The following is a 25412-nucleotide window of genomic DNA, read 5'->3' on the forward strand; positions in this document are numbered from 1 at the left end:
TCTACCATTTTCCCTGGCACCGACGTCAGACTCACCGGTCTATAATTTCCTGGATCTCCCCTGGAACCTTTTTTAAAAATGGGCGTTACATTGGCCACCCTCCAATCTTCCGGTACCACGCTCGATTTTAAGGATAAATTGCATATCATTAGCAGTAGCTCCGCAAGCTCATTTTTCAGTTCTATCAGTACTCTAGAATAAATACCATCCGGTCCAGGAGATTTGCTACTCTTCAGTTTGCTGAACTGCCCCATTACGTCCTCCAGGTTTACCGCGAAGTCAGTAAGTTTCTCCGACTCGTCCGCTTGAAATATCATTTCCGACACTGGTATCCCACCCAAATATTCCTCGGTGAAGACCGAAGCAAAGAATTCATTCAATCTCTCCACTACGTCTTTGTCTTCCTTGATCGCCCCTTTTACCCCTCGGTCTTCCAGCGGCCCAACTGATTCTTTTGCCGGCTTCCTAATTTTAATATACTGAAAAAAATTTTTACTATGTTTTTTTGCCTCTAATGCTATCTTATTTTCGTAATCCCTTTTGGCCTTCTTTATGTGCGCCTTGCATTTGCTTTGACACTCCTTATGCTGCTTCTTGTTATTTTCAGATGGTTCCTTCTTCCATTTTCTGAAGGCATTTCTTTTAGCCCTAATAGCTTCCTTCACCTCACTTTTCAACCAGGCCGGCTGTCTTTTGGAGTTCCGTCTTTCTTTTCTAATTAGTGGAATATGTTTGGCCTGGGCCTCCAGGATGGTATTTTTGAACAGCGTCCATGCCGTTGTACAGTTTTTACCCTCTCAGTTGTCCCCCTAAGTTTTTTTCCCCCTAAGTTTTTTTCCCACCGTTCTTCTCATTTTATCATAGTCTCCTTTTTTAAAGTTAAACGCTAACGTATTTGACTTCCTGTGTATAGTTACTTCAAGGATGATATTAAAACTGATCATATTATGATCACTGTTATCAAGCGGCCCCAGTACCATAACGTCCCTCACCAGATCATGCACTCCACTAAGGACCAAGTCTAGAATTTTTCCTTCTCTCGTCGGCTCCTGCACCAGCTGCTCCATAAAGCTGTCCTTGATTTCATCAAGGAATTGTAAATCTCTGGCATGTCCCGATGTTACATTTACCCAGTCTATATTTGGATAATTGAAGTCACCCATTATTATCACACTGCCCATTTTGTTTGCGTCTCTGATTTCTTTTATCATTTCTGCGTCTACCTGCTTATCCTGGCGAGGCGGACGGTTGTACACTCCTATCACTGTCCTTTTCCCTTTTATACATGGAATTTCAATCCACAATGATTCAAAGGTGTGATTTGTGTCCTGCTGAATTTGTAATCTATCTGAGTCAAGGCTCTCGTTAATATACAATGCTACCCCTCCACCAGTCCGGTCCACCCTATCACTACGATATACTTTGTACCCCGGTATGACAGTGTCCCACTGGTTATCCTCCTTCCACCAGGTCTCAGTAACAATGGAATCTTCCAAAATTTTGTAAAACTCTGCCCTAAAGCTATCAGGGCCCAGTGCTTTGCCCAAAGGGCTACAACTAATCGCCCAATGTACTTCATCTGAATGAATTGGTGTATTTAAAAAAAATCACGATCCATAATAAATAGGCAAGGTAGATCTAAACTATCCATATAGAGATGACCAGGGAGTCCGTCAGTCTCAGAGTGGGGGGTATATAGAGTTTGATAATAAGTTTTTAAAATATCATGAATTACTGTGTAAGTGTGCACCAGGTTCCCAGAAGTGTCTTCAAGAGTAGTAACCAACTGGTCACCTGTTTCTTAGCTATCATTCTTGCCAACAATTTGCTACTCTTATTATTGTCAGGATTGCTGGACGTCAGGATTGCTGGACATACTTAGATTAATATGAAACCAGCTTCTGATAACTCCCCCCTCCCTCAGGAAGCACTGAGGATGGCAGTTGGACCAAATGGTGCCCAGCTACCTGCTAGCCCATTGTTTTCACAAGCACCCCTAATTAACATACCTTTGTCTTCTCTGGGCATCTGGGAGCAGGGCTCTCTGAGAACAAGGAAAGCCAGACTGATAGGCTCCAAAACTAGGGACTTCAAAGAGTAAAACCTGTGAAAATGTTCACCTTCCTTACATCAGGAAATTAAACTGGAGGTTGCAAAGGAAAGAGCTGATAACAAAAGGCTGTGAAGGAAAGAAGTTAATTGATCCCTCTCTGTTCCTGTTAGATCTATATATAAAGCAGAGCACATGGCTCGGCTCTCACTGCTTCTTCCTCTTTCTCTACACACCCCATCTTTAGCCACCAGAGCACATGGCTCTGTGCTTCTCTTTCTTTCTCTGAACACCCCCTTTCCTTACTTTTTTCGCTCATTGATTCCCATCTAAACACACACACAGTTACAGCATTGCAATATTTATCTGTACTAAGTGCTGTGAGCCTATATATACAAATATAATATACTTTCTATCCAAACCCGTGTAGATTGTGCATTATTACGAACCCACTGCCTCTACGGACTGGACCCGGGACCATACCTAGACAACGAATGCTGACAATTACCATACTTATACAACTGATATTTGTAAAAAGTCTGTGATTTGACTGCACTGTCATGAATTAATGTGTTCAGTCCTGTTTGCACAAATATCAATTCCTGCTGAATGGCCTTGCTGCGGCGGGTCACAAGAATCTTGTGCAAGCCAATTAAATGGCTTTCCAGCCTAAGTAGCTCTGATCTTTGGCTTTTTTAAGGTGACTATTAAAACTTATGATGTCTCCGCACAAAACTGCCTTAGCTGCCTCCCAGTAGAGAACTGCTTCAGAGGCAGAAGCTTGGTTAAATTGCTTGTACTCATTGCAACACGCTAGTAGTTTTTCCTGAAAGTGCATGTCTCAATATAGATGGCACGGAAAAGTCCATGCTCTAGAAAAGCACATCGCTCCATCAGGCCACCAATCCAACCAGACTGCAACATAGTCAGAGATTATGTATGGGCCTATTTCAGCATCAACAATATCTGATAGTAAAGAGCGTGAAACCAGGAGATAATCTATTCGAGACTGTGTTGCTTGCGCACGGGACAAGTGTGTATAATCTTTGTCTAAAGGGTGCAGCACATGCCACATCTAGGAGATCAAGCAGCCTGAAGAAATTTGGCAGCCCTCGTATAGCCTAATATTTTGAGTAGACTGAAGGATAGGACTTATCCAGCTCTGGATCCCAAACTATATTAAAGTCACTCCCCAGGAGTAGGGGAGCAGAACTTTCACCAGAGAGAATTGCCAACATACATTTATAAAATGAAGTGTCTAGCTGGTTAGGGGCATAAATACCACCCATCAACACATTTTGTCGAGCTATTGTGGTCTTGCAAAAAAATAAATCGGCCCTCCATATCTTTGATTACATTATGTATCTGAGTGTAACACTGATTTTTAAAAAGGGTTCCCGGGGTGATCCAGGAAATTACAAAATGGTTAAGACTGACTTCAGTGCCAGGCAAAAGTTAGAAACTATTATAAAGAATAAAATTATGGAACACATAGACAAACATGGTTTAATGGGACAGAGTTAGAATGGGTTCTGCCGAGGAAGTCTTGCCTCACCAATTTGCTTCATGTCATTGAAGGCATGAATATACGTGTGGATAAAGGTAAACCGGTTGATGTAGTGTTTTCAGAAAACTTTCGACAAAGTTCCTTATGAGAGATTCCTGAGAGAGTCATGGGATAGGAGGCAATGTTCTGTTGTGTTTTAGGAATTGGTTATTGGAAAACAGAAGAAGATGAATAGTGGAGTGCCACAGGGATCTATCTGTACTGGGACCGGTGCTATCTAATGTACTTATAAATGATCTGGAACTCAGATTGACGAATGAGGTGATTAAATTTGCAGATGACACAAAACTATTCAAAGTTGTCAAAACACATACGGATTGTGAAAAATTGCAGGAAGAACTTGGGAAACTGGAAGACTGGGCATCCAAATGACAGATGAAATTTAATGTGGACAAATGCAAAGTGATGCACATTGGGAAGGATAATCCAAATCATAGTTACCTGATGCTAGAGTCCACCTTAGGAGTCAGCATTCAAGAAAAGGATCTAGGTGTCATTGTAGACAATACGCTGAAATGTTCTGTTCAGTGTGTGGCGGCAGCCAAAAAAGCAAACAGAATGCTAGGAATTAATAGGAAAGATGGAAAATAAGACCAAGAATATTATAATACCTCTGTATTCACTCCATGGTGCGACCTCACCTTGAGTATTGCGTTCAATTCTGGTCGCCATATCTCAAAAAAGATATAGCAGAATTAGAGAAGGTTCAAAGAAGAGTGACCAAAATAATAAAGGGAATGGAACTCCTCCCATATGAGGAAAGGCTAAAGAGGTTAGGGCTCTTCAGCTTGGTAAACAGGTGGCTGAGGGGGGGGGGGGGGCATGATTAAGGTCTATAAAATATTGAGTGGTATAGAATAGGTAAAAATTATTTGATTTTTCACTTTCAAAAAGTGTAAAGACCAGGGGATACTCAATTAAATTATGTATTTATTTGTTAGATTTACTTGCCGCCTTTTTGAAGGAATTCACTTGTCGGAGTACAGTAAGAATAAATCAAACATAAGCAATAGACAATTACAGAAGTAAAAATATTCAAATAAGAATACAAAGTATGGCATAGTATACTACTTACAATGTCAACACAATGCGTAATAAAATATTTTAATAGACAGCGTAGGCTATAAGCAAAGATGAAACTTTTTTTTTATATTTGTATCCAACATTATCCCGAACAAGCTCACATTTAATGTGACTTACATTCAAGAAAAACTTTGAAAATACGATACAGTTAGATAATGAACTATAACATTTTAACATATTAGGAATAATTGTGTTTTTGTCATGAAGCTAGTTGAGAGTATTGCTTATATTGAAACATAAAAGAGTGACAGCAACATTAGATTATTGTTTTTTAATAAGATATGTACTTAATAGAAAAGCCTTTAGTAATTTATGGAATCTCAGATAACCTCCTGTTCCTTAATTGCTTGGTTAGAGAATTCCAAAGTTTGGTACTCTGATATGTGAAGACTGCGACAAGGATTGATTTGTTTGAAAGACCTTTGCAGTTTGGATAATGGAGCATGAGGTATTCTCTAGATGTTTTTACTGTATTACAGGGAGGTAAATCAATTAGTTATATGTAGGAAGGTTACACATATTTTAAAGGTGATCCTTGCATTGTGAAGTTTTAACAAGAAAGGGGAAGCCTTCTCAAAGCGAGAAGCACTGCATACAATGCGGGCAGCGGTATTTTGTGCTGTCTGTAATTTTTTTAAGGAGTGAGATTTTAATACCCCCATATATGGCATTACAGTAATCAAAGATAATATAATAATATAGATAGGTAAGAGAATAAGAGTTACCCTGATTTTTTAAAAGGGTTCCCGGGGTGATGCGGTTATCAATAGAAATCAAACAAAATAAAACATGGAAAATAAAATAAGATGATACCTTTTTTATTGGACATAACTTAATACATTTCTTGATTAGCTTTCGAAGGTTGACCTTCTTCCTCAGATCGGATTACGGGGTGATGCGGGAAATTACAAAATGGTTAAGACTGACTTCAGTGCCAGGCAAAATAGTGGAAACTATTAAGAACAAAATTATGGAACACATAGACAAACATGGTTTAATGGGATAGAGTCAGCATGGGTTCTGCCGAGGAAGTCTTGCCTCACCAATTTGCTTCATGTCACTGAAGGCATGAATAAACATGTGGATAAAGGTAAGCCGGTTGATGTAGTGTTTTCAGAAAACTTTCGACAAAGTTCCTTTTGAGAGACTCCTCAGAAAATTTGAGAATTATGGGATAGGAGGCAATGTTCTGCTGTGTTTTAGGAATTGGTTATTGGAAAGAAAACAGAGGAAGATGAATAGTGGCGTGCTACAGGGATCTGTATTGGGACCGGTGCTATTTAACTTATTTATAAATGATCTGGAACTCGGAGAGTAAGAGGAGTTATACAATAAGGGGACTAATTTAAAGAAAGTTGAACATGAGGTCAGAGAGGTGATTAAATATTATCTCAGCTAGGATACGAGTGGATAAAATTCCATGGAAATACTTTTAAAACATAGGAGAACATATTTTTTTTTCACTCAAAGAATAATTAAACTCTGGAACTTGCAGATGGAGGATATGGTAACAGCAGTCAGTGTATCTGGGTTTAAAAAAGGTTTGGATAAGTTCTTGGAGGAAAAGTCCATAGTCTGTTATTGAGATGGACATGGGGGAAGCTACTGCTGGCCCCGGAATTAGTAGCATGGATTGTTGCTGCTAATAGGGTTTCTGCCAGGCACTTGTGACCTGCATCACTGTTGGAAGCAGGATACTGGGCTAGATGGACCATTGGTCTGACCCAGTATGGCTATTCTTATGTTTAAATAACTCAACAATAAACTAAAGGACAGTACACCTGAACCTTGGTGATCATTTGGCAACCTATCAAAAACACTGATAGGCAAATCATTTTATGGTTGCCATTAAACACAGGATTTCTGTTACAGTGCTTTTTTGGCACATCTCTCTATATAAAAGGCAACACCAACGTTCTATGAAGCCTCCAGCCGGAAGTGTGAAGGGGGCGAGATATCCGGTTTCCCTATGAGTGTCTGCCCCGCCCTCTCTGTAACACAGTCAGCGAAGGAAAACAGCAGAGCACGAAACCAAATCGCTGGCTCTGTAACAGTGAAGGACTCAGAGGGGGGAGGGGAGAGAGGCCAGAGGGCAGGGACACACACACTCCCACATGCACACAGAAGAAAACATTGCTATCCCCCGTTTCATTTGCATCAGAAACGGGGCTTTTTAGAGCACGAAATCAAATCGCTGGCTCTGTATCAGTGAAGGACTCAGAGGGGGGAGGGGAGAGAGGCCAGAGGGCAGGGACACACACACTCCCACATGCACACAGAAGAAAACATTGCTAGCCCCCGTTTCATTTGCATCAGAAACGGGGCTTTTTTACTAGTAATTCCATATTACATATTACCATCAGTAACAGAGGTATGGGGGGGGGGGGGGGGGGGGGGGAGAAAGTTGGTACAGTTGCACCAGTGCAGCATAGTGAAGGTATCCTTTCCTGCTATGTTCAAACGTGCCCCCATCTCTCTTGGCCTTTTGGCTCATACCGGTGCCTGTTTTACAAAACTCTGACATCAAAACCTGGTTATGCGATATACCAGGAGATAACCAAGATGGCTGCCAATGCATGACGTGTTTCTTTCCTTCTGTTCGTCTATTCTTGAAATTTGCAATGGGGAAACAGAGGGGAAAGGTGAAGAGAACTTTGCCTACTCCCCTTCAGTCTTCCAGATGTTGATTACTCAGTTCGCACTGGCGATGCCTATATGAGACGAGAAGCATTCTTGCTGGACAGGGAGAAGGTGGTCTCCCTGTCCTTGAGGAGGTGGTTTCACTCGGCCCACCTGCCCGAACTCCACCGCAACCACCAGCGGCGAGCTCACCGGTGCAAGAGTGGCACTGGTTCGGTGCAAGGATTACCACCAGTCCCAGTGACCTTGGAATCAATCTGGAGAAATATCGTCAGTCTGGACCAGAATGTGAGTAAAAATTTGAAATAAGTGGAGTAAGATGTATTAACTACTAGTAAAACATGCCCATTTCTCACACAAATGAAACGGGCGCTAGCAAGGTTATCCTCCAAGTTCCAGCTTGGCCCCCTCCCTCCCCCCTCTTCTCTGAGTTCCAGGCCTCCCTCCCTCCCTCTGTCTCCTCCGAGTTCCAGGCCCCCCTCTCCTCCTCCCCCCTCTGTTCCGAGTTCCAGGCCCCCGCCCTCTCTCCATCCCTCTCCTCCGAGTTCCAGGCCCCCCTCTCCTCCTCCCCCCTCTGCTCCGAGTTCCAGGCCCCCTCCCTCCCCCTCAGTTCCTGGCCCCCTCTCTTCCAAGTTCCAGGCCCCCCTCCCTCCCTCTCCTCCGAGTGCTAGCTCGACCTGCGTTGCCCGCCCTCTTCTCCCAGTCCTCCACCTGCCCCTCGCCTTCCTGTGTGCTGCCCATAATTTAAAAGTTCTTACCTCAGGGTCCGGCAGCAGCAGTGAAAGGCGAGCACGCACGGCGCTTCAGCCTGCCTTCCCTTCTCTCTCAGCTCTGCCTCTGGTCCCGCCCTTCCGGAAACAGGAAATGAGAGCGGGACCAGAGGCATAGCTGAGACAGAAGGGAAGGCAGGCTGAAGCGCCGTGCCTGCTCGCCTTTCACTGCTGCTGCCGGACCCCGAGGTAAGAACTTTTAAATTATAGGCGGCACGCAGGAAGGCGAGGGACTGAAAGAAGAAGGCGGGCAACGCAGGTCAGGCTTGCACTCGGAGGGGAGAGACAGAGAGGGAGGGAGGTGCGGGGGTCTGGAACTCGGAGGAGAGGGGGGGCCTGCAACTCGGAGAACAGGGAGGAAGGGAGGAGGGCGATTCTCCCACGATTCTATCCTCACCTCCAACGTTCTGTGGCTGGCTGGTGCTGGCTTCCCTTTCCTCTCACTGATCCGCCCTCTGACATCATCATGTTTAGATGCGAGGGCAGACCAATGGGAATTGTGTTACGAACCCAGGCATCCAGACGTAGAACGTTGGAGTTGCAAATTATTATATAGGATAGCTGGTAAAGTGGCCACAGTTGAGGAGAACTTTGTAATATCTAAAGTGAATAAGGGAGGAAAACTTGAAGGAGACTCAGGCGATCCAGTGTAAAATCACACAAGATTGTTCGGTGTAACATAGGAAGCATCAGCAGTTAGAGAACAGTATGAGAAAGTTTAATTGAGATTCTTAAACTTTCCTAAGATGATATCTATGATACCTAGAGACTTATTTATTAAATATGTGGTTGAAATCCTCAATTTGCCATCTGAGGCCACACCCCCAATAATATCTACTCCTTGCCATAAGAAAAAAACGGATATCTATGGGTCAACATCAAGAGGGTGACTTACAGCTGGTATCTCCAGATAGTTTAAATATATCATAACTATTGGCAACATTGATAGTGTACATGGACACTCGTGCAATTCTACTTGTTACTTTTTCTTTTGGAATGGATAGAAATCATGGTTTGAGTTTATATTTTCAACATAGGTCTGAACTATTTTTTGGTCAGCAGATTTGATGCTTTCCTGATGTTTTTTAGAGAGACACAGGAATGGTGGAAGCAGTTACTTGCAATCCGAACTAAAGTTCTACAATGTGGTGGGACTTTTTTCTTATCTTCCCAGTAAAATGTTTGGTGAGAATTAATAATGTAAAATGTGCCTTTTTTTGAGCCTAAACAGCTTCAGTCTTTCTTGGATGTTAACCTTTTGGCTCAGAATGGCAGTAAGACTGAAGCTGTTTCTATATAAAATACCTTTTTCCAAGCCCACCGGTGTGTTGTATTATTGTGGTACAAAACCCAGTGCCCCTAAGAAGTGGACCCAGGACCAGAGCAAGGGACCTAGACCCAGAAAGCCAAAGCCGACATCCGACTTCTGGGGGCCATAGAACATAACGGACAGAATATCCCCAAACACATCCCCCCACCACCACACCCCCAAGAGGTTCTACAAATATTCCTCTACCACTGCCCCCAAGAGGTTCAATCTCCCCAATTCAAAACCCTGCTCCAAATACAAAAGGCTTGCCGCCCCAGTGCCTTACCATCCCATACCCTCCAACCTTACTACACTGGACATTCAGTAGTCCCAGGCGGCAGCAGTTCTCCTCCATTGCTGCCCAGGGCAGCACTGGAATCAAATATGGTTATCTTCCACCTCTTGGCAGTAATCTCATGGTACTACCACTAAGGGAGAGGGGCACATGGGCAGGAGGAGAAGGGGACTACTGAATAACCCATGAAGACCCTGGGTAAGTCCCAGAGGGGGTGCTGAGGGGGGGAAGGGCTCTGAGGAGCCATACCTTTGTATCTGAGGCAGGAGATTGAACCTCCTGGGGTGTCGGGAGGGGGATATGGACCTACTGGGAAGTCAGAAGGACTGCAGGTCTCGCAGGGGAGGGGGTTGGGAAGGGGGATCACACCTGTACAGCTGCACTAATAGATTGCTGATAGTTCTGCTGCACCAACCATCTCACCTTGAAGTGGCTTTAAATGTAGCAGTGCTATAAGAAGTCGTAACAACTAACCAATGGTAATAGCCTATGTCCTTGCTATCACACCAAGTTCTTTGACAGCTTGGAACAAACATATAAACAACTTCTGTCCAGGAACTGACATGACAGGGTGCTATTTTAGATCTAGTCCTTAGAGGAATGCAGGGCATAATACGAGAAGTAACAGTGTTGGGTCTGCTGGGAAACAGTGATCATGACATGATCAAATTTGAGCTAATATCTGGCGTGGTCACAAAGGAAATCTACTGTAGCTGCATTTAATTTTCAAAAGGGCAACTATGATAAAAAGAGGAAAATGGTTTAAAAAAAGCTAAAAGGATCAGCTGCAAAGGTTAGGACTTTAAATCAGGTATGGACATTGTTTGAAAATGCCATCTTGTAAACCCAGACCAGATGTATTCCACGTATTTACAAAGGTGGAAAGAAGAGCAAATGGCAGCCAGCATGGTTAAAAGGTGAAGTGAAAGAGTCTATTAGGGCCAAAAGAACATCCTAAAAAGAATGGATAGGGGACCCAAATGAAGAAATTAAGAAGCAACATAAGCAATGGCAAGCATTGATAAGGCTAAAAGAAAATATAAGATAAAATTGCCACAGAGGCAAAAACTCGGTCAACTTTTTCAGACACATCAGAAGCAGAAAGTCTATGAAGGAATCTGTGGGACTATTAGATCATGAAGGAGCGGAACGGGAACGCAGGGAGAACAAGGCCATAGCGAAGAGACTGAATTAATTATTTGCTTCAATCTTTACGGAAGACAGTGTAAGAGATTTACCTGTACCAGGAATGGCTTTCAAGTGTGACAATGCGGAAGAATTGAAAGAAATCTCAGTGAACGTGGAAGATGTACTGAGCCAAATCAACAAATTAAAGAGTAGTAAATCACCTGGACCAGAAGGTATACACCCTAGGTTGCTGAAAGAACTCAAACATTACATTGCTAATCTTCTGTTAATGATCTGTAATCTGTCATTAAAACCATCCATAGTACCTGAAGATTGGATGGTGACCAATGTAACCCCTATTTTTCAAAAGGGTTCCAGGGGAGATCCGGAAAATTACAGACCAGTAAGTCTAACTTCAGTGCCTGGAAAATAGTATAAACTATTATAAAGAATACAATTTTGGAACACATAGAGGGGCATAATCGAACGCCCATCTCCATGGGCATCTATGTCAGAGAACAGGTACGTGAAGGGGCGGGACAGACCGTATTTTCAAAAAAAATGGCCGCCCATCTTTTTTTCTCGATAATACAGTTTGTGCCCGGCAAATGTATCGGATTTGTGCGGATTTGAGCTGGGCGGTTTTGTTTTCAGCGATAATGGAAACCGAAGGCCCCCAGCTCAAAAACGAACAAATCCAAGGCATTTGGTTGTGGGAGGGGCCAGGATTCGTAGTGCACTGGTCCCCCTCACATGCCAGGACACCAACCGGGCAACCTAGGGGGCACTTGTAACAATTAAAAAAAAAAGTCAAATACCTCCCAAGTTCATAGCTCCCTTCCTTTGGGTGCTGAGCCCCTCAAATCCCCCCCAAAACCCACTGCCCACAACTCTACACCATTACCATAGCCCTTATGGCTGACGGGGGCACCTACATGTGGGTACAGTGGGTTTTGGGGGCAGTTTGGAGGGCTCCCATTTACCACAAGTGTAATAGGAAGGGGGGATGGGTCTGGATCCACCTGCCTGAAGTCCACTGCACCCACTAACAACTGCTCCAGGGACCTGCATACTGCTGTGATGGAGCTGGGTATGGCATTTGACAGTGGCATACAGGCTGGAAAAAAAAGTTGTTAAAGTTGGGGTTTTTTTGGTGGGAGGGGGTTAGTGACCACTGGGGGAGTCAGCGGTGGTCATCCCTGATTCCCTCCGGTGGTCATCTGGACATTTAGGGCACTTTTTTGGGACTGGTTCGTGAAAGAAAAGGGTCCAAAAAAAGTGACCTAAATTTGCGCTAAAAACGCCTTTGTTTTTTCGATTATCGGCCGAAGGCGCCCATCTCTCCTCGGCCAATAAACACACCCCAGCCCCGCCTTCACCACGCCTCCGACACGCCCCCATGAACTTTGTTCGTTCCCACGAAGGAGTGGGGTTGAAGACGCCCAAAATCGGCTTTCGATTATACCAATTTCGGCGCCTTTGCGAGATGGGCGCCTATCTCCCGATTTGGGTCGAAATCTGGGCGCCCATCACTTTCGAAAATAAGGCTGACAGACAAACATGGTTTAAAAGGACAGAGTCAGCATAGATTCAGCCATGAGAAGTCTTGCCTCACCAATTTGTTTCATTTTTGTTTTTTTTGTTACATTTGTATCTCACATTTTCCCACCTATTTGCAGGCTCAATGTGGATTACATAGTACCGAAGGAGCGTTCCCAGAATCCGGTGTGAATGAATACAAAGTGATGTTGTGGTTAGATAAAGTTCATGTGGAACAGTCAATGGAAGAGTTGTGTTGTGTCCATTACGTACTTTTGTTGTGTTGCAGACAGTAGGTATTTAAGTTGGATCAGTGGGGTATGCCTTTTTAACCAGGTTAGTCTTCAGTGTTTTCCGGAAGGTTAGGTGGTTGTACGTTGTTTTCATGGCTTTTGGTAATGCGTTCCACAGTTGTGTGCTTATGAAGGAAAAACTGGATGCGTGAATAAACATGTTGATAAAGGTAAGCCGGTTGATGTAGTGTATCTAGATGTGCATAAGAGATTCCTGAGAAAATTAAAGAGTCATGGGATAGGAGGCCATGTTCTGTTGTGGATTAGGAATTGATAATTGGACAGGAGGAGATTGAATAGTGTCGTGCCACAGGGATCTGTGCTGGAATTGGTGAAATTTAACATATGTATAAGTGATCTGGAAATCGCAACGATGAGTGAGGTGATTAAATTGAGAATGACACAAAACTATTCAAACACATTGAGACTGTAAAAAATAGAAAGACCTTAGGAAATTGGAAGACTGGGCATCCAAATGGCAGATGAAATTTAATGCGGAAATCTGCAAAATGATGCACATTGGGAAGAGTAATTGAAATCATAATTACCTGATGCACCCAAGAAAAAGATCGAGGCATCACTGTAAACAGTATGCTGAAAACTTCTGCCTAGTGTGCAGCAGAGGCCAAAAAATCAAACAGGGTGCTAGGAATTATTAGGAAAGGGATGGTAAATAAGACCAAGAATACTATAAGGCCTGTATCATTCCTTGAGTATTGCATTCAATTTTGGTCACTGTATCTAAATATATATATACTAGTAAAAAAGCCCCGTTTCTGATGCAAATGAAACGGGGGCTAGCAAGGTTTTCTTCTGTGTGCATGTGGGAGTGTGTGTGTCCCTGCCCTCTGCCCTCTCTTCCTTCCCCTGTGCTGTCTGTCCTCTCTGTCCCCTCCCCCCTCGGAGTCGAGTCCTTCATTGTTAAGTTTCCTGCTGTGCTGTGTTTGTGTTACAGAGATAGTGAGGGCTTCTGCCCTCTCTCTCCTCCCCCCTCTGAGTCCTTCACTGTTACAGAGAGAGCGATTTGATTTCGTGCTTTGCTGTGTTTTCCTTCACTGTTTGTGTTACAGAGAGAGCGAGGGTGGGGCAGACACTCATGGGGAAAACGGATATCTCTCCCCCTTCACACTTCCAGCTGGAGGCTTCATTTAGAACGTTGGTGGTGCCTTTTATATATAGAGATATTGCGGAATAAGAAAAGGTTAAAAGAAGAGCACCAAAATGATAAAGGAGATGGAGCTCCTCACCTATGAGGTTAGGGCTCTTCAGCTTGGAAAAGAAACTATTGAGGGGAGATACGACTGAGGTCTACAAAATCCTGAATGGTGTAGAACGGGTAAAAGAGAATCGATTCTTTATTCATTTAAAAAGTACAAAGGTTAGGGACATTCAATGAAGTTACATGGAAATACTTTTAAATCAAACAGGAGGAAATATTTTTCACTGAATGAATAGGTAAGCTCTGGAACTGGTGGTTAGTATATCTAGGTCAGGGGTAGGCAACTCCGGTCCTCGAGAGCCGCAGGCAGGTCAGGTTTTCAGGATATCCACAATGAATATGCAGGAGATAGATTTGCAAGCACTGCCTCCATGGTATGCAAATCTATCTCCTGCATATTCATTGTGGATATCCTGAAAACCTGACCTGCCTGCGGCTCTCGAGGACCGGAGTTGCCTACCCCTGATCTAGGTTTAAAAAAGGTTTGGACAACTTCTTGGAGGAAAAGTCCATAGTCTACTATTGAGACAGACATGAGGAAGACACTGCTTGCCCTGGGATTGGTAGCAGGAATGTTGCTACTATTTGGGTTTCTGCCAGGTTCTTGTGATCTGGATTGGCTAATGTTGAAACAGGATATTGGTCTGACCCAGTATGGCTATTCTTACATTCTTAACTGTGTCGCTATTTCACAACAAAGACGTTTACATATTAACACAAGAATACTTACTTATTTCTTTCTTTGTTTATAGTTTGGACTTTTTTTCTCCTAAATTGGACATTCCTGCTGCATGTAGCTATCACACAAATGTCCATTTTACCAAGTATTTTAGAATAAGCTCCATGTCAGCAGTTCCAGTTCTAAAATACTAGTGGAACCTGAAACATCCTGACCTGGGTATCTCGGTTCCTATTTGTACATCCTTTCTAAAATGCTGCCCCGTGGGTCCTAACTTTAGCCCATTCAGTTTATTCATGAGCCTCCTGTGTCATGCAGGCCTTTTTCTGCCGTCATCTACTATGTAATGTTATGTTATGTTATTGGCCTGTAGTTTCCCAGTTCTTCTCTGTCACCATTTTTGTGATAAAAGACCACATCCATTCATGTCCAATCCCGTGAAACCTCTCTCATCTCTCAGGATCTATTAATCAAATCTTTAAGAGGCCCTACCAGGATCTTTCTGAGCTTCATCAATATCCTGGGATTTATCCCATCTGGTCCCATGGCTTTGTCCACTCTCAGTTTTTCAAGTTGTTAATAGACATTTTCTTCTGTGAATAGTGCAATATACACTCCATTCTTGTATATACCTTTGTCAGCCGATTGCAGTCCTTCCCCAAGACTTTCTTCTGTGAACATAGAAGTATTTGTTGAGCATGTCTGCTTTTTCCTAATCACTCTCCACATAGCAGTTCTCAGCATCGTTCAGTCCTAGAATTCCATTTCTAGCCTTCCTCCAAGGAGGTTTAATGACAGGAGATGGCATGAGCCTATCTAGTCCATTATCTGGGCTGAAGCCAGTGGCCAGAGATTGCCACCATATTGATTAGTTCAAAACAATAGCAAACTTGTGAGGTTTATATCTTATGCTATGGTTCACTTTAGGAGTCAGCACTTAACGCTAGGGTTTACTTTAGGAGTCAGCACTCAAGAAAAAGACCTAGGTGTTATTGTAGATAATATGCTGAAATCTTCTGCCCAGTGTGCAGCAGCGGCCAAAAGAGCAAACAGGATGCTAAGAATTATTAGGAGAGGGATGTAAAAAGAAGACCAAAAATATTATAATGCCTCTATCGCTCCGTGGTGCGACTTCACCTTGAGTATTGTGTTAAATTCTGGTTACTGTATCTCAGAAAAAATATAGTGGAATTAGAAAAGGTTCAAAGAAGAGCGACCAAAATGATAGAGGGGATGGAACTGCTTCCATATGGCGAAAGGCTAAAGAGGTTAGAGCTCTTCAGCTTGGAAAAGAGATGGCTGAGAGGGGATATGATTGAGATCTACAAAATCCTAAGTGGTGTGAAGCTGGTGGAGGTGAATCAATTTTTCACTCAATTCAAAAAGTACAAAGACCATGGGACACTCAAGGAAACTACATGGAAATACTTTTAAAACAAATAGGAGGAAATAGAATAGTTAAGCTCTGGAACTCGTTGCCGGAGGATTATTGTAACAGCGGTCAGCGTATCTGGGTTTAAAAAAAAGGTTTGGACAACTTCCTGTAGGAAAAATCCATAGTCTTCTATTGAGATGGACATGGAGGAAGCTTGCCCTGAAATTGGTAGCATGGAATGTTGCTACTTATTGTGTTTCTGCCACGTACTTGTGCCCTTGATTGGCCACTGCTGGAAGCAGAATACTGGGCTAGATGGACCATTGGTCTGACCCAGTATGGCTATTCTTCTGTTTTTATATTGTTTCTATTAAACCTCCTAGGTTTTGCATTTGATCTGTTAAGAGGGGTTTGGGGAGGGGATATATAACGGGAGTTGGGGGAGGTTGGGGAGTTTGAGGGGTCTGTGAGGGGAGGAGGGTTATATTCAAAATGGTTTTGTCAGTGCTCCAGTGCTTGCTTTGTTATTTGCAACGCTGTATTGTAGATTTCAGTGCTGCACTATATGTCTGTATTTTTGGTTATGATGACAAAGATATTTCTATATAAAACAAGAGCAAACGCTTATGACTGCCTTCTTGGTCTTACTAAACCTCCTTGGGAACAGGGCTGTGTGACTTGTGTTTGTAAACGTTACTCCTCCCCTCCCCCAACTATAAACTCACCTGACTCCCGCCAGTGAGTGACAGTGCAAACAGGTGCTACCACCACTCCTCCTGCAACAGGGACGAGTGGCAGAAATCCTGACACCGTGCATAGCGTGATAATGTACCTTCCAGTAACCCACCAACACCAAAGCATTCCAGTCATTTCTGGCTTATTATATGGATTACTGAAGGTGACTGGTGGCTTTCCAGGGATATGGAGCATTGCTGAAAGTTGAAGCTCATGCTGAGATGAAACAATGCCCCCTGGGTAGTGTGGTATCACAGGGCTCAGGGGCGGGGGGTCTGGGTGGATGTTAGTAGCATTGTGAATGTTGAGTACCTGATTCTCATAACATGTCGTCTGTTTTGGTGGCCCTTTACTAGGTGAAAACATCTCAGCACCAATATGCATACTAGGCTGTCCCTATAACCAGCCCCTCGAAATGGCACACTACAATTTAGAACAAACTACTACTCTAACTGATGAACGATTATTCCATTGTAATACTGGAATATGTCAATGGCTGGCGGTAAGGTCTGACACACAAAATGGGCGCGTGTCAATTTTTATTTTGTCGCACATCCATTTTCGGCAAAAATTTAAAAAAGGATTTTTTTTTGCAGACGCGCTGAAAAATGGATCTGCACAGGCCTAAAACCGATGCCTACACTACCACAGGCCATTTTACAGCGCACTTTAGTAAAAGGACCCCTTAGTGAAGGGAAATCTTGCCTCACCAATCTACTACATTAAAGGGGTGAATAAACATGTGGATAAATGTGAGCTGGTCTATATTGTGTATCTGGATTTTCAAAAGGCATTTGACAAAGTACCTCATGAAAGACTCCAGAGGAAACTGGAAAGTCATGGAATAGGAGGTAGTGTTCTATCATGGATTAAAAACTGGTTAAATGAGAGAAAACAGAGAGTAGGGCTAAATGGTCAGTATTCCCAATGGAGAAGGTAGATAGTGGGGTCCTGCAGGGGTCTGTACTAGGACTGCTGCTTTTTAACATATTTATACATGATCTAGAGATGGGAATAACTAGTGACGTAATTAGATTTGCTGGCGACACAAGTTATTCAAAGTTGTTAATCACAAGAGGATTGTGAAAAATTGCAAGAGGACCTTATGAGACTGGACATCCAAATGGCAGATGACATTTAATGTGAGCAAGTGCAAAGTGATGTATGTGGGAAAGAGGAACCCGAACTATAGCTACATGATGCAAGGTTCCCTATTAGGAGTCACCAACCAGGAAAAGGATCTAGGGGTCATCGTTGATGATACGTTGAAACCCTCAGCTCAGTATGTAGTGGTGGCTACGAAAGCAAATAGAATGTTAGGTAATATTAGGAAAGGAATGGAAAACAAAAATGAGGATGTTATAATGCCTTTATATCGCTCCATGGTGTGACCGTACCTCGAGTACTGTGTGTAATTCTGGTAACCGCATTTCAAAAAAGATACAGTGGAAATAGAAAAGGTACAGAGAAGGGCGAAAAAAATGATAAAGGGGATGGGACGACTTACCTTTGAAGAAAAGCTAAAGCGGCTAGGGCTCCTCAGCTTGGAGAAAAGACGGCTGAGGGGAGATATGATAGAGGTCTAAAAAATAATGAGTGCAGTGGAATGGATAGATGTGAATCGCTTGTTTACTCTATCCAAAAATATTAGGACTAGGGGGCACGCAATGAAGCTACAAAGTAGTAATTTTAAAACAAAATTGGAGAAAATATTTCTTCACTCAATGTGTAATTAAACTCTGGAATTCAATGCCTGAGAGTGTTGTAAAAGCAGTTAGCTTAGCAGGGTTTAAAAAAAGGCTTTGCAACCATCCTAAAAGAGAAGTTCATAAGCCATTATTAACATGGTCTTGGGGAAAATTCACTACTTATTTCTAGGATAAGCACCATAAAATGTATTCTACTGTTCTGGGATCTTGCCATTTTCAACCTAATGATGATCCCCCTGGCTAAACTCCTATCAATCCATAACCTCAACCCATACATATACGCTGATGATGTTACAATATACATCCCTTTCAAACAAGACATCAACGAAATCCTCAATGAAATCAATCAAAGCCTACACATCATGAGCACATGGGCAGATGCATTTCGTCTGAAATTAAATGCAGAAAAAACTCAATGCCTGATACTCACCTCCCAATACAACACAAAGGAATTTACCGCTATAAACACACCAAACCTAAACCTCCCAATCTCAGAATCGCTAAAAATCCTAGGAGTCACAATCGACCGCCACCTAACACTCGAAATTCATGCAAACAACATAACTAAAAAGATGTTCTACTGCATGTGGAAATTGAAAAGGATAAGACCATTCTTCCCAAGATCTGTCTTTTGCAGCCTAGTGCAATCCCTCGTAATCAGCCATCTGGATTACTGCAACTCACTATACGCAGGTTGCAAAGAGCAAATACTGAGGAAACTTCAAACGGCCCAGAATACAGCAGCCAGACTCATCTTCAGAAAACCAAAATATGAAAGTGCAAAGCCATTAAGAGAGAAACTACACTGGCTACCACTCAAGGAACGCGTCACTTTCAAAGTATGCACATTAGTCCACAAAATCATTCACGGCGAAGCCCCAGCCTACATGTCTGAGTTAATAAACTTACCACCCAGGAACGCCAAAAGATCATCTCGAACTTTCCTCGACCTTCACTTCCCCAAATGCAAGGGCCTGAAATACAAGACGCTACACGCGTCAACCTTCTCTCACATAAGCTCGCAGTTTTGGAATACACTGCCGCGCAACTTAAGAACAATCCACAAACAAACTTCCTTCCGCAAAGTATTGAAGACCCATCTTTTTGAAAAAACATACGGAAAGAGCCAAAACACATAAAGTCCATACTCACTGTTCACTAATGCATCACACATCCAATTCTACAATCCTCTCCCCGTAATCTCACATCACTCATACCTGCACTCAGAGAAACATGTATGACATATGTCTTCATGCCTTAATATTGCCCTTTAAGCCTCCCATTGTCCCCTTCCAATGTTTCAATGTCTATGTTCCATTGTTATATTCCTTAACGTTACTTGACTGTCTCGCTTAAATCTACACAATGTAATCCATAATCAAGTTGTAACAAATTGTATTTCCATCATTTATATCATATTGTAAGCCACACTGAACCCGCAAAAAGGTGGGAAAATGTGGGATACAAATGCAATAAATAAATAAATAAATAAATACTTGTGATCTGGGTTGGCCACTGTTGGAAGCAAGATACTGGGCTTGATGGACCTTCAGTCTGTCCCTGTATAGCAAACGCTTATGTTCTTTTGATATTTCCTCTGTGTACATCCGTATGCTGCACAAGTTGGCATTTTTAAACTATAATTCATATAAAAGAACGATAAACAACGACAACATGGATGCAGCAGTTGATTTTTTGTATTGGAAGTACCAATATGGCAGCTTCAGCTCTGTGAAGCCGTGCCGGCTCTTTGTCTTATTAAACCTCCTTGCGTTCCTCCTTGGCTAACAAACTTGAATAAATCTTGTCATCTACCTTTACATCTTTAGTCATTTTTTTCTCACCTGTGCTTTTGCTAGCCATATTTCTCTCTTTGCTTCTTTGAGTTTTATCCAGTATTCATTTCTGTGTTCCTCTTCTTGCATTCTTCTGTATTTCACGAATGCTGCCTCTTTTGCCTTTATTTTCAGCCACTTGTTTAGAGAATCATGTCAGTTTTCTTCTTCTCTTGCTTTTGTTTACTATTAAGAACATGCACTTCCTTCACTGGTATCTTTGCATTGGCTCCCAATTAAGTGGTGAACTAAGTTTGTTTAAGATGCTTTGGGTGTTAGTGTCATTACCTTTGTTCTTTCCTTTACAGACATATGAGAGAAGGAGAATTCAATAATCTCAGAATCAAGGGTTATTAGAGATTCCTGTGGTGAAAAATGGCTCACAGTACTACAGCAGAGGATCATTATTGACCCACAATAGTAAAATTTGTTACTTTTTGAGTTAAGGACATAGTAAATTTTAGAAAGAAATTGAAGGCACTAATTTTCAGAGAACCGTTTGGGGAACTTGTAAATGATTGAATACTGCATAGGTGCCGACTCCGTGGGTGCTGTGGGTGCTCAAGCACCCCCAATATTTCACCCACCAGAAGTTAACTTCACCAGAATTTAAAGTCCCTCCATCCCTCCCTTCGAGTTCCGGGACCCCTCCCTCCGAATTTTAAAAGTCATCTTACCTCATCGGGGTTACGGCGGCAGCAGCAATGAAAAGCATGCAGGCTCGGCGCTTCAGCCTTCCCTTCTCTCAGCTCTGGTCCCGCCCTCATTTCCTGTTTTCACAAGGGCGGGACCAGAGCTGAGAAAAGGGAAGGCTGAAGCACCGAGCCTGCACGCTTTTCGCTGCTGCTGCCACCGTAACCCCGACGAGGTAAGATGACTTTTAAAATTCGGAGGGAGGGGGCCCGGAACTCGGAGGGTCCTGGAACTTGGAGGGAAAGAGGGGGAGGGGGGCCCTGGAACAGGGAGGGAGGCCTGGAACAAAGAGGGAGGGAGGGGAGCGGGCCTGGAACTCGTAGGGAGGAGAGGGGAGGGGGGTCTGGAACTGGGAGGGACTGGAACTGGGAGGGAGGGACTGGAACTCGGAGGAAGGAGGCCCTGGAACTCGGAGGAAGGAGGAGAGGGAGGGGAGGGGGAGGAGAGGGAGGGGAGGGGGAGGAGAGGGAGGAGGAGAGGGAGGGGAGGAGAGAGAGGGGGGAACACACCACCTATAAAAAAAAAAAAAAAAAAAAAATTCAGCACCCCCAATCATTTTGAAAAGTTGGCTCCTGTGGAATGCTGTCTAGGTTACAGGAGTAGAAATGGCAGGACAACTGCAAATTGAAGAAGTTTATTTGTAGGAACAGTGTTTTTAATGGAAGAGTCTACTGGACTGTCAATGTTGATTTGTAATCTGCTTTGGATTTAAGATAGTTAGAATACAAATGAAATAAATGTAAACACAATAAACATAAATATTATCATTATTCAGACCAGACCCATATAAGGTTTTGTGCCTCCCCTGCTCTAGGCAACCGAGCACTGATGTTAATTAAAAAAAAAAATCATGGGTGAGGGGCTAATAAAACAACAGAAAACTAGAATAAATATCAATCACATTTAGTTTTTATATGTTTGTTCATTTACCTGGCCAAATGAGGCAAAGAACTTCTTGGCAATTATTTGATTTTCATCCTGAGGACATGAAGAAGGACGAGAAGGCGAATACAGTTCCATTCCAAAAGGCCATGGATGATATCTTGAATCTATACGCAATGCTAAACCAGATCTGCTCAGTTTTAACTGGGACAACAGCTTAGCTAATCTGTAATGTTGACAGACAAAAAGAAATTTGCTTTAGAATAGATATTCATTATATTTCTTTCATTTGAAGGGCAATTTCATAATCTAGGTATTTGATTTATGTGCACATTACATGCAAAAAATATCTAGAATACTAGTATTACAAATGTATATGTCTCATATACCTGCATAAATGATATCAGGGTGACTAGGCACTATTCTGCAAGTACCCGCTTAACCTGCATGGAAAAATTATGTTCTTACCTAATAATTTTCTTTCCTTTAATCATACCAGACCAGTCCAGACTAATGGGTTGTGTCCATCTACCAGCGGAAGGAGACAGAGAAAATAGTTCCAAGTAAACTACCCCTTAAGGGCAGGGGCGTAGCCAGACAACAGATTTTGGGTGGGCCTAGGCAAGAAGTGGGTGGGCACCAAGTGTTCTTCCCCCCCACCCCCCACAAAAAACATCTCAGCTGGTGGGAAAACGCTTCTTTCCATCTTGGCAGTCTGCAGCAGGTATGTACTGAAAAATGAGCATGCTCAGGTGCCAGTATCATGGAGAGTAGCATTTTTGTTACCATAAGGGGGAAGTCTTCAGCTGGCCAAGCTTGGGATCCCCACCAGCTACCACTAAATGTGTGCTACTGTTGGGTGGGCCTGAGCCCTAAATGGGTGGGCCCTGGCCCACCCAGGCCCACCTGTGGCTACACCACTGCTTAAGTGTATCCCACTGCCACTAAATTTTCCTTCACAGCCATTATAGAAGTAGTAGAGTAAGTCTTCCCTCCCAGGGTGAATGACAAACCAATGGGAAAAAGCCATCTATAGCGGGCTTGGTGATCATGAAGCAGCCAAGTCCAGTCACGATATTCCCTTCGGCGAGCTTGTCACGATTGTGACTATTTTCCATGTCTGTGCTCACTTTGCCCCCTGGTGGCCGGACCCTTTGGTTGCTATGGACTGTCTTGTTCCTGTTTCTCAAGCATGTTCCAGAAGTCATTCCAGTCCAGTCAGGATCTTCCAGCCTTCCTTGGGATTTTTGGCACTATGCCTCACCCTTACTGGTGATCTCAGCTGTGAGATAGCCTTTATTAACCAGCTGGGAACTTTCTAGTTTGCCTTTGCAACGCCAAAGGTCTCTCTAGGTTAGTTGGTGTGCTGTGTAGCACTTCTGCCTTGCTTTGTTTCTTGCCTGTATGCCTTGCCTTGTTCTTGTTTAGTCTGTGTGCAGTTAAGCTCTTAAGCACTACTGCTTTTATCCTTCTTTGTGGCTGCTTGTCACCCTTCAGCCATTGCTCTTTGCTTGTCTGTGTATCCCTCCTTGTGGCTGCCTGTCAGCCTTCAGCCATTGCTCTTTTGTCTGTGTATCCTTCTTTGTGGCTGCCTAGCCTGCCTTGTTTGTTCTTTTCCCCTCTGACCTTCAGTCCCTGTTCAGTCAAGCTTGTTTCAGTATCCTATACCCTGTGTGAGAATCCTGAGTCCTGTTTTAGTCAAGCTCGTTTAGTATCCAGTGTCCGGTGTGAGAATCCTGTTGTTCCAGTGAGTCTGGTCCAGCATTTCTTGTCTACCAGCTCCGTCCTGTAAGTCCTGCAGGCCGCCTGCACCTAGGGGCTCAACCTCTGGGGAACGGTGGTAAGCGCAGGTGAAGTACGGTTTCTTCTGTCCTGTTATTCCAGTCAAGTCCGTTCCAGCATTTGGTTCCAGTCCAGCCAAGCCAAGTCTATTCCAGCATTTGGTTCCAGCCCAGCCAAGCCAAGTCTATTCCAGCATTTGGTTCCAGTCCAGCCAAGCCAAGTCCGTTCCACATTCCAGCTCCATCCTTGCTCGTTTGTCCAGTCCTGGTTAGGGGATTTTCTCTGCTGCTGCCGCTCCTCGACAGTAGCCCAAGGGCTCACATTGTTCCAGTGTCCGAGAGCCTGAGACCGTGACAGAGCTAAAGTAGCGGAAGCGATATCCTGATAGACCTACACCTCAGCATCATCCCAGGTGATGGATCCGCCATTGCAACGGACCGCCCGCAGAACTCTTTCCTTATCTGCATATTTATGAAAGCAGAGAATAACATCTCAAGGCCAATTGCCTGCACAAGAGCCCGCCAGCCTGTGGGCTCTATCCAAAGGTGGGGGTGTCAACACAGCAGAATCATCAGCCAGCTGTAATGGTTTCTTCAAGATTTGGCCTGCAACATCCATTATGTGTGTATCAGCCACAGTTTCTGGCACACCCCAGAGACGAATATTGCAGCGTCGAGACCTATTTTCAAGGTCTTCCAGTTTAAGAACTGTGGCCTCATGCTGCTGCTCCAATTGTGAATGCCAGGATTGGAGGTGCTTAAGATCCTCACCATGTGCTTCTAAGTTCTCCTCTGTGCCCTCAACAGCCAATCTCTCCTACATCATTTTTCAATTCATCAAGAGAATCCTGGTGTTCCAATTGGACAGAGGTAAAGTCTGATTTCAGCATTTGAAACTAAGTGCGCATCTCTGCGCGGAGGCAAGTTCTAGTGCTTGCGGTGCATTAGGGCCTGGACCCGCTGCACCATTTGCTCCCATCTTTGAAGCAGAACGGGACCCTGACTCTGATTGCAAACCCACTGTGGATTTTAGCGTGGCAGTTCGCTGCTGGCCAGACATCAGAGCCCCAAGGGAAGAACAGAAATGTAGCAGCCAGAGTGCCTGAAACAAAGCCGAATATAGGGTAAACTTCATATCTTTCGCCTTCAGTAGCCCTGGAGCTCAAAGATCACGCTGCCATCAGGATAGATGACCACAGATTAAATTTTTGTGGATTTGAGCTGTGTATATGAACCAGATCCTACACTACAATTTGTCCAAATAGCAAGGGGATGTGTTGTGGGTATATTTAAGGTGAAACTAGGGAGGACCCAAATTTAGGATGTCCAACAGTGATAACTGAATGAGAAGAAATGTCCAAGTCAAAAAAGAAGGGCGTACTAAGTTAGACCTGTTTCAATTATATCCAGGACATAAAAAGTTGCCCTGATAAAGTAGCTGACCACTGGAGAGGCATGACCCCTCCTTAATCCCCCAGTGGTTACTGTCCCCCTCCCTCACCCCTGAAAGTGACACCAGAAAAGGAAACTAGGCTTCCTGACAAAGCGAATGATACATACCTGTAGCAGGTGTTCTCCGAGGACAGCAGGCTGATTGTTCTCACGACTGGGTTGACGTCCACGGCAGCCCCCTCCGACCGGAAAAAAACTTCGCGGGAGGTTCCGCATGCAGGGCACTCCCACCGCACATGCGCGGCCGTCTTCCCGCCCGTGCGCGACCGTTCCCGCTCAGTTGAATGACAAGCAAAGGAATGAGGAAAACGCAACTCCAAAGGGGAGGAGGGAGGGTAGGTGAGAACAATCAGCCTGCTGTCCTCAGAGATCACCTGC

At 43.7% G+C, this 25412-nt stretch overlaps 1 protein-coding gene across 1 annotated transcript in view; it reads right to left on the bottom strand.

The window, feature by feature from the left end:
- Positions 1-25412, bottom strand: part of RGS22 (regulator of G protein signaling 22) — a 399161-nt gene that overhangs the window by 282191 nt on the left and 91558 nt on the right. The window contains exon 6 of the mRNA XM_030217260.1: positions 21850-22027. Within this exon, the coding sequence (XP_030073120.1) occupies positions 21850-22027 (178 nt within the window). The remainder of the gene's footprint in view (positions 1-21849; positions 22028-25412) is intronic.

The sequence above is a fragment of the Microcaecilia unicolor genome, chromosome 1, assembly GCF_901765095.1.
Source record: "Microcaecilia unicolor chromosome 1, aMicUni1.1, whole genome shotgun sequence".
Classification (NCBI taxonomy): domain Eukaryota; kingdom Metazoa; phylum Chordata; class Amphibia; order Gymnophiona; family Siphonopidae; genus Microcaecilia; species Microcaecilia unicolor.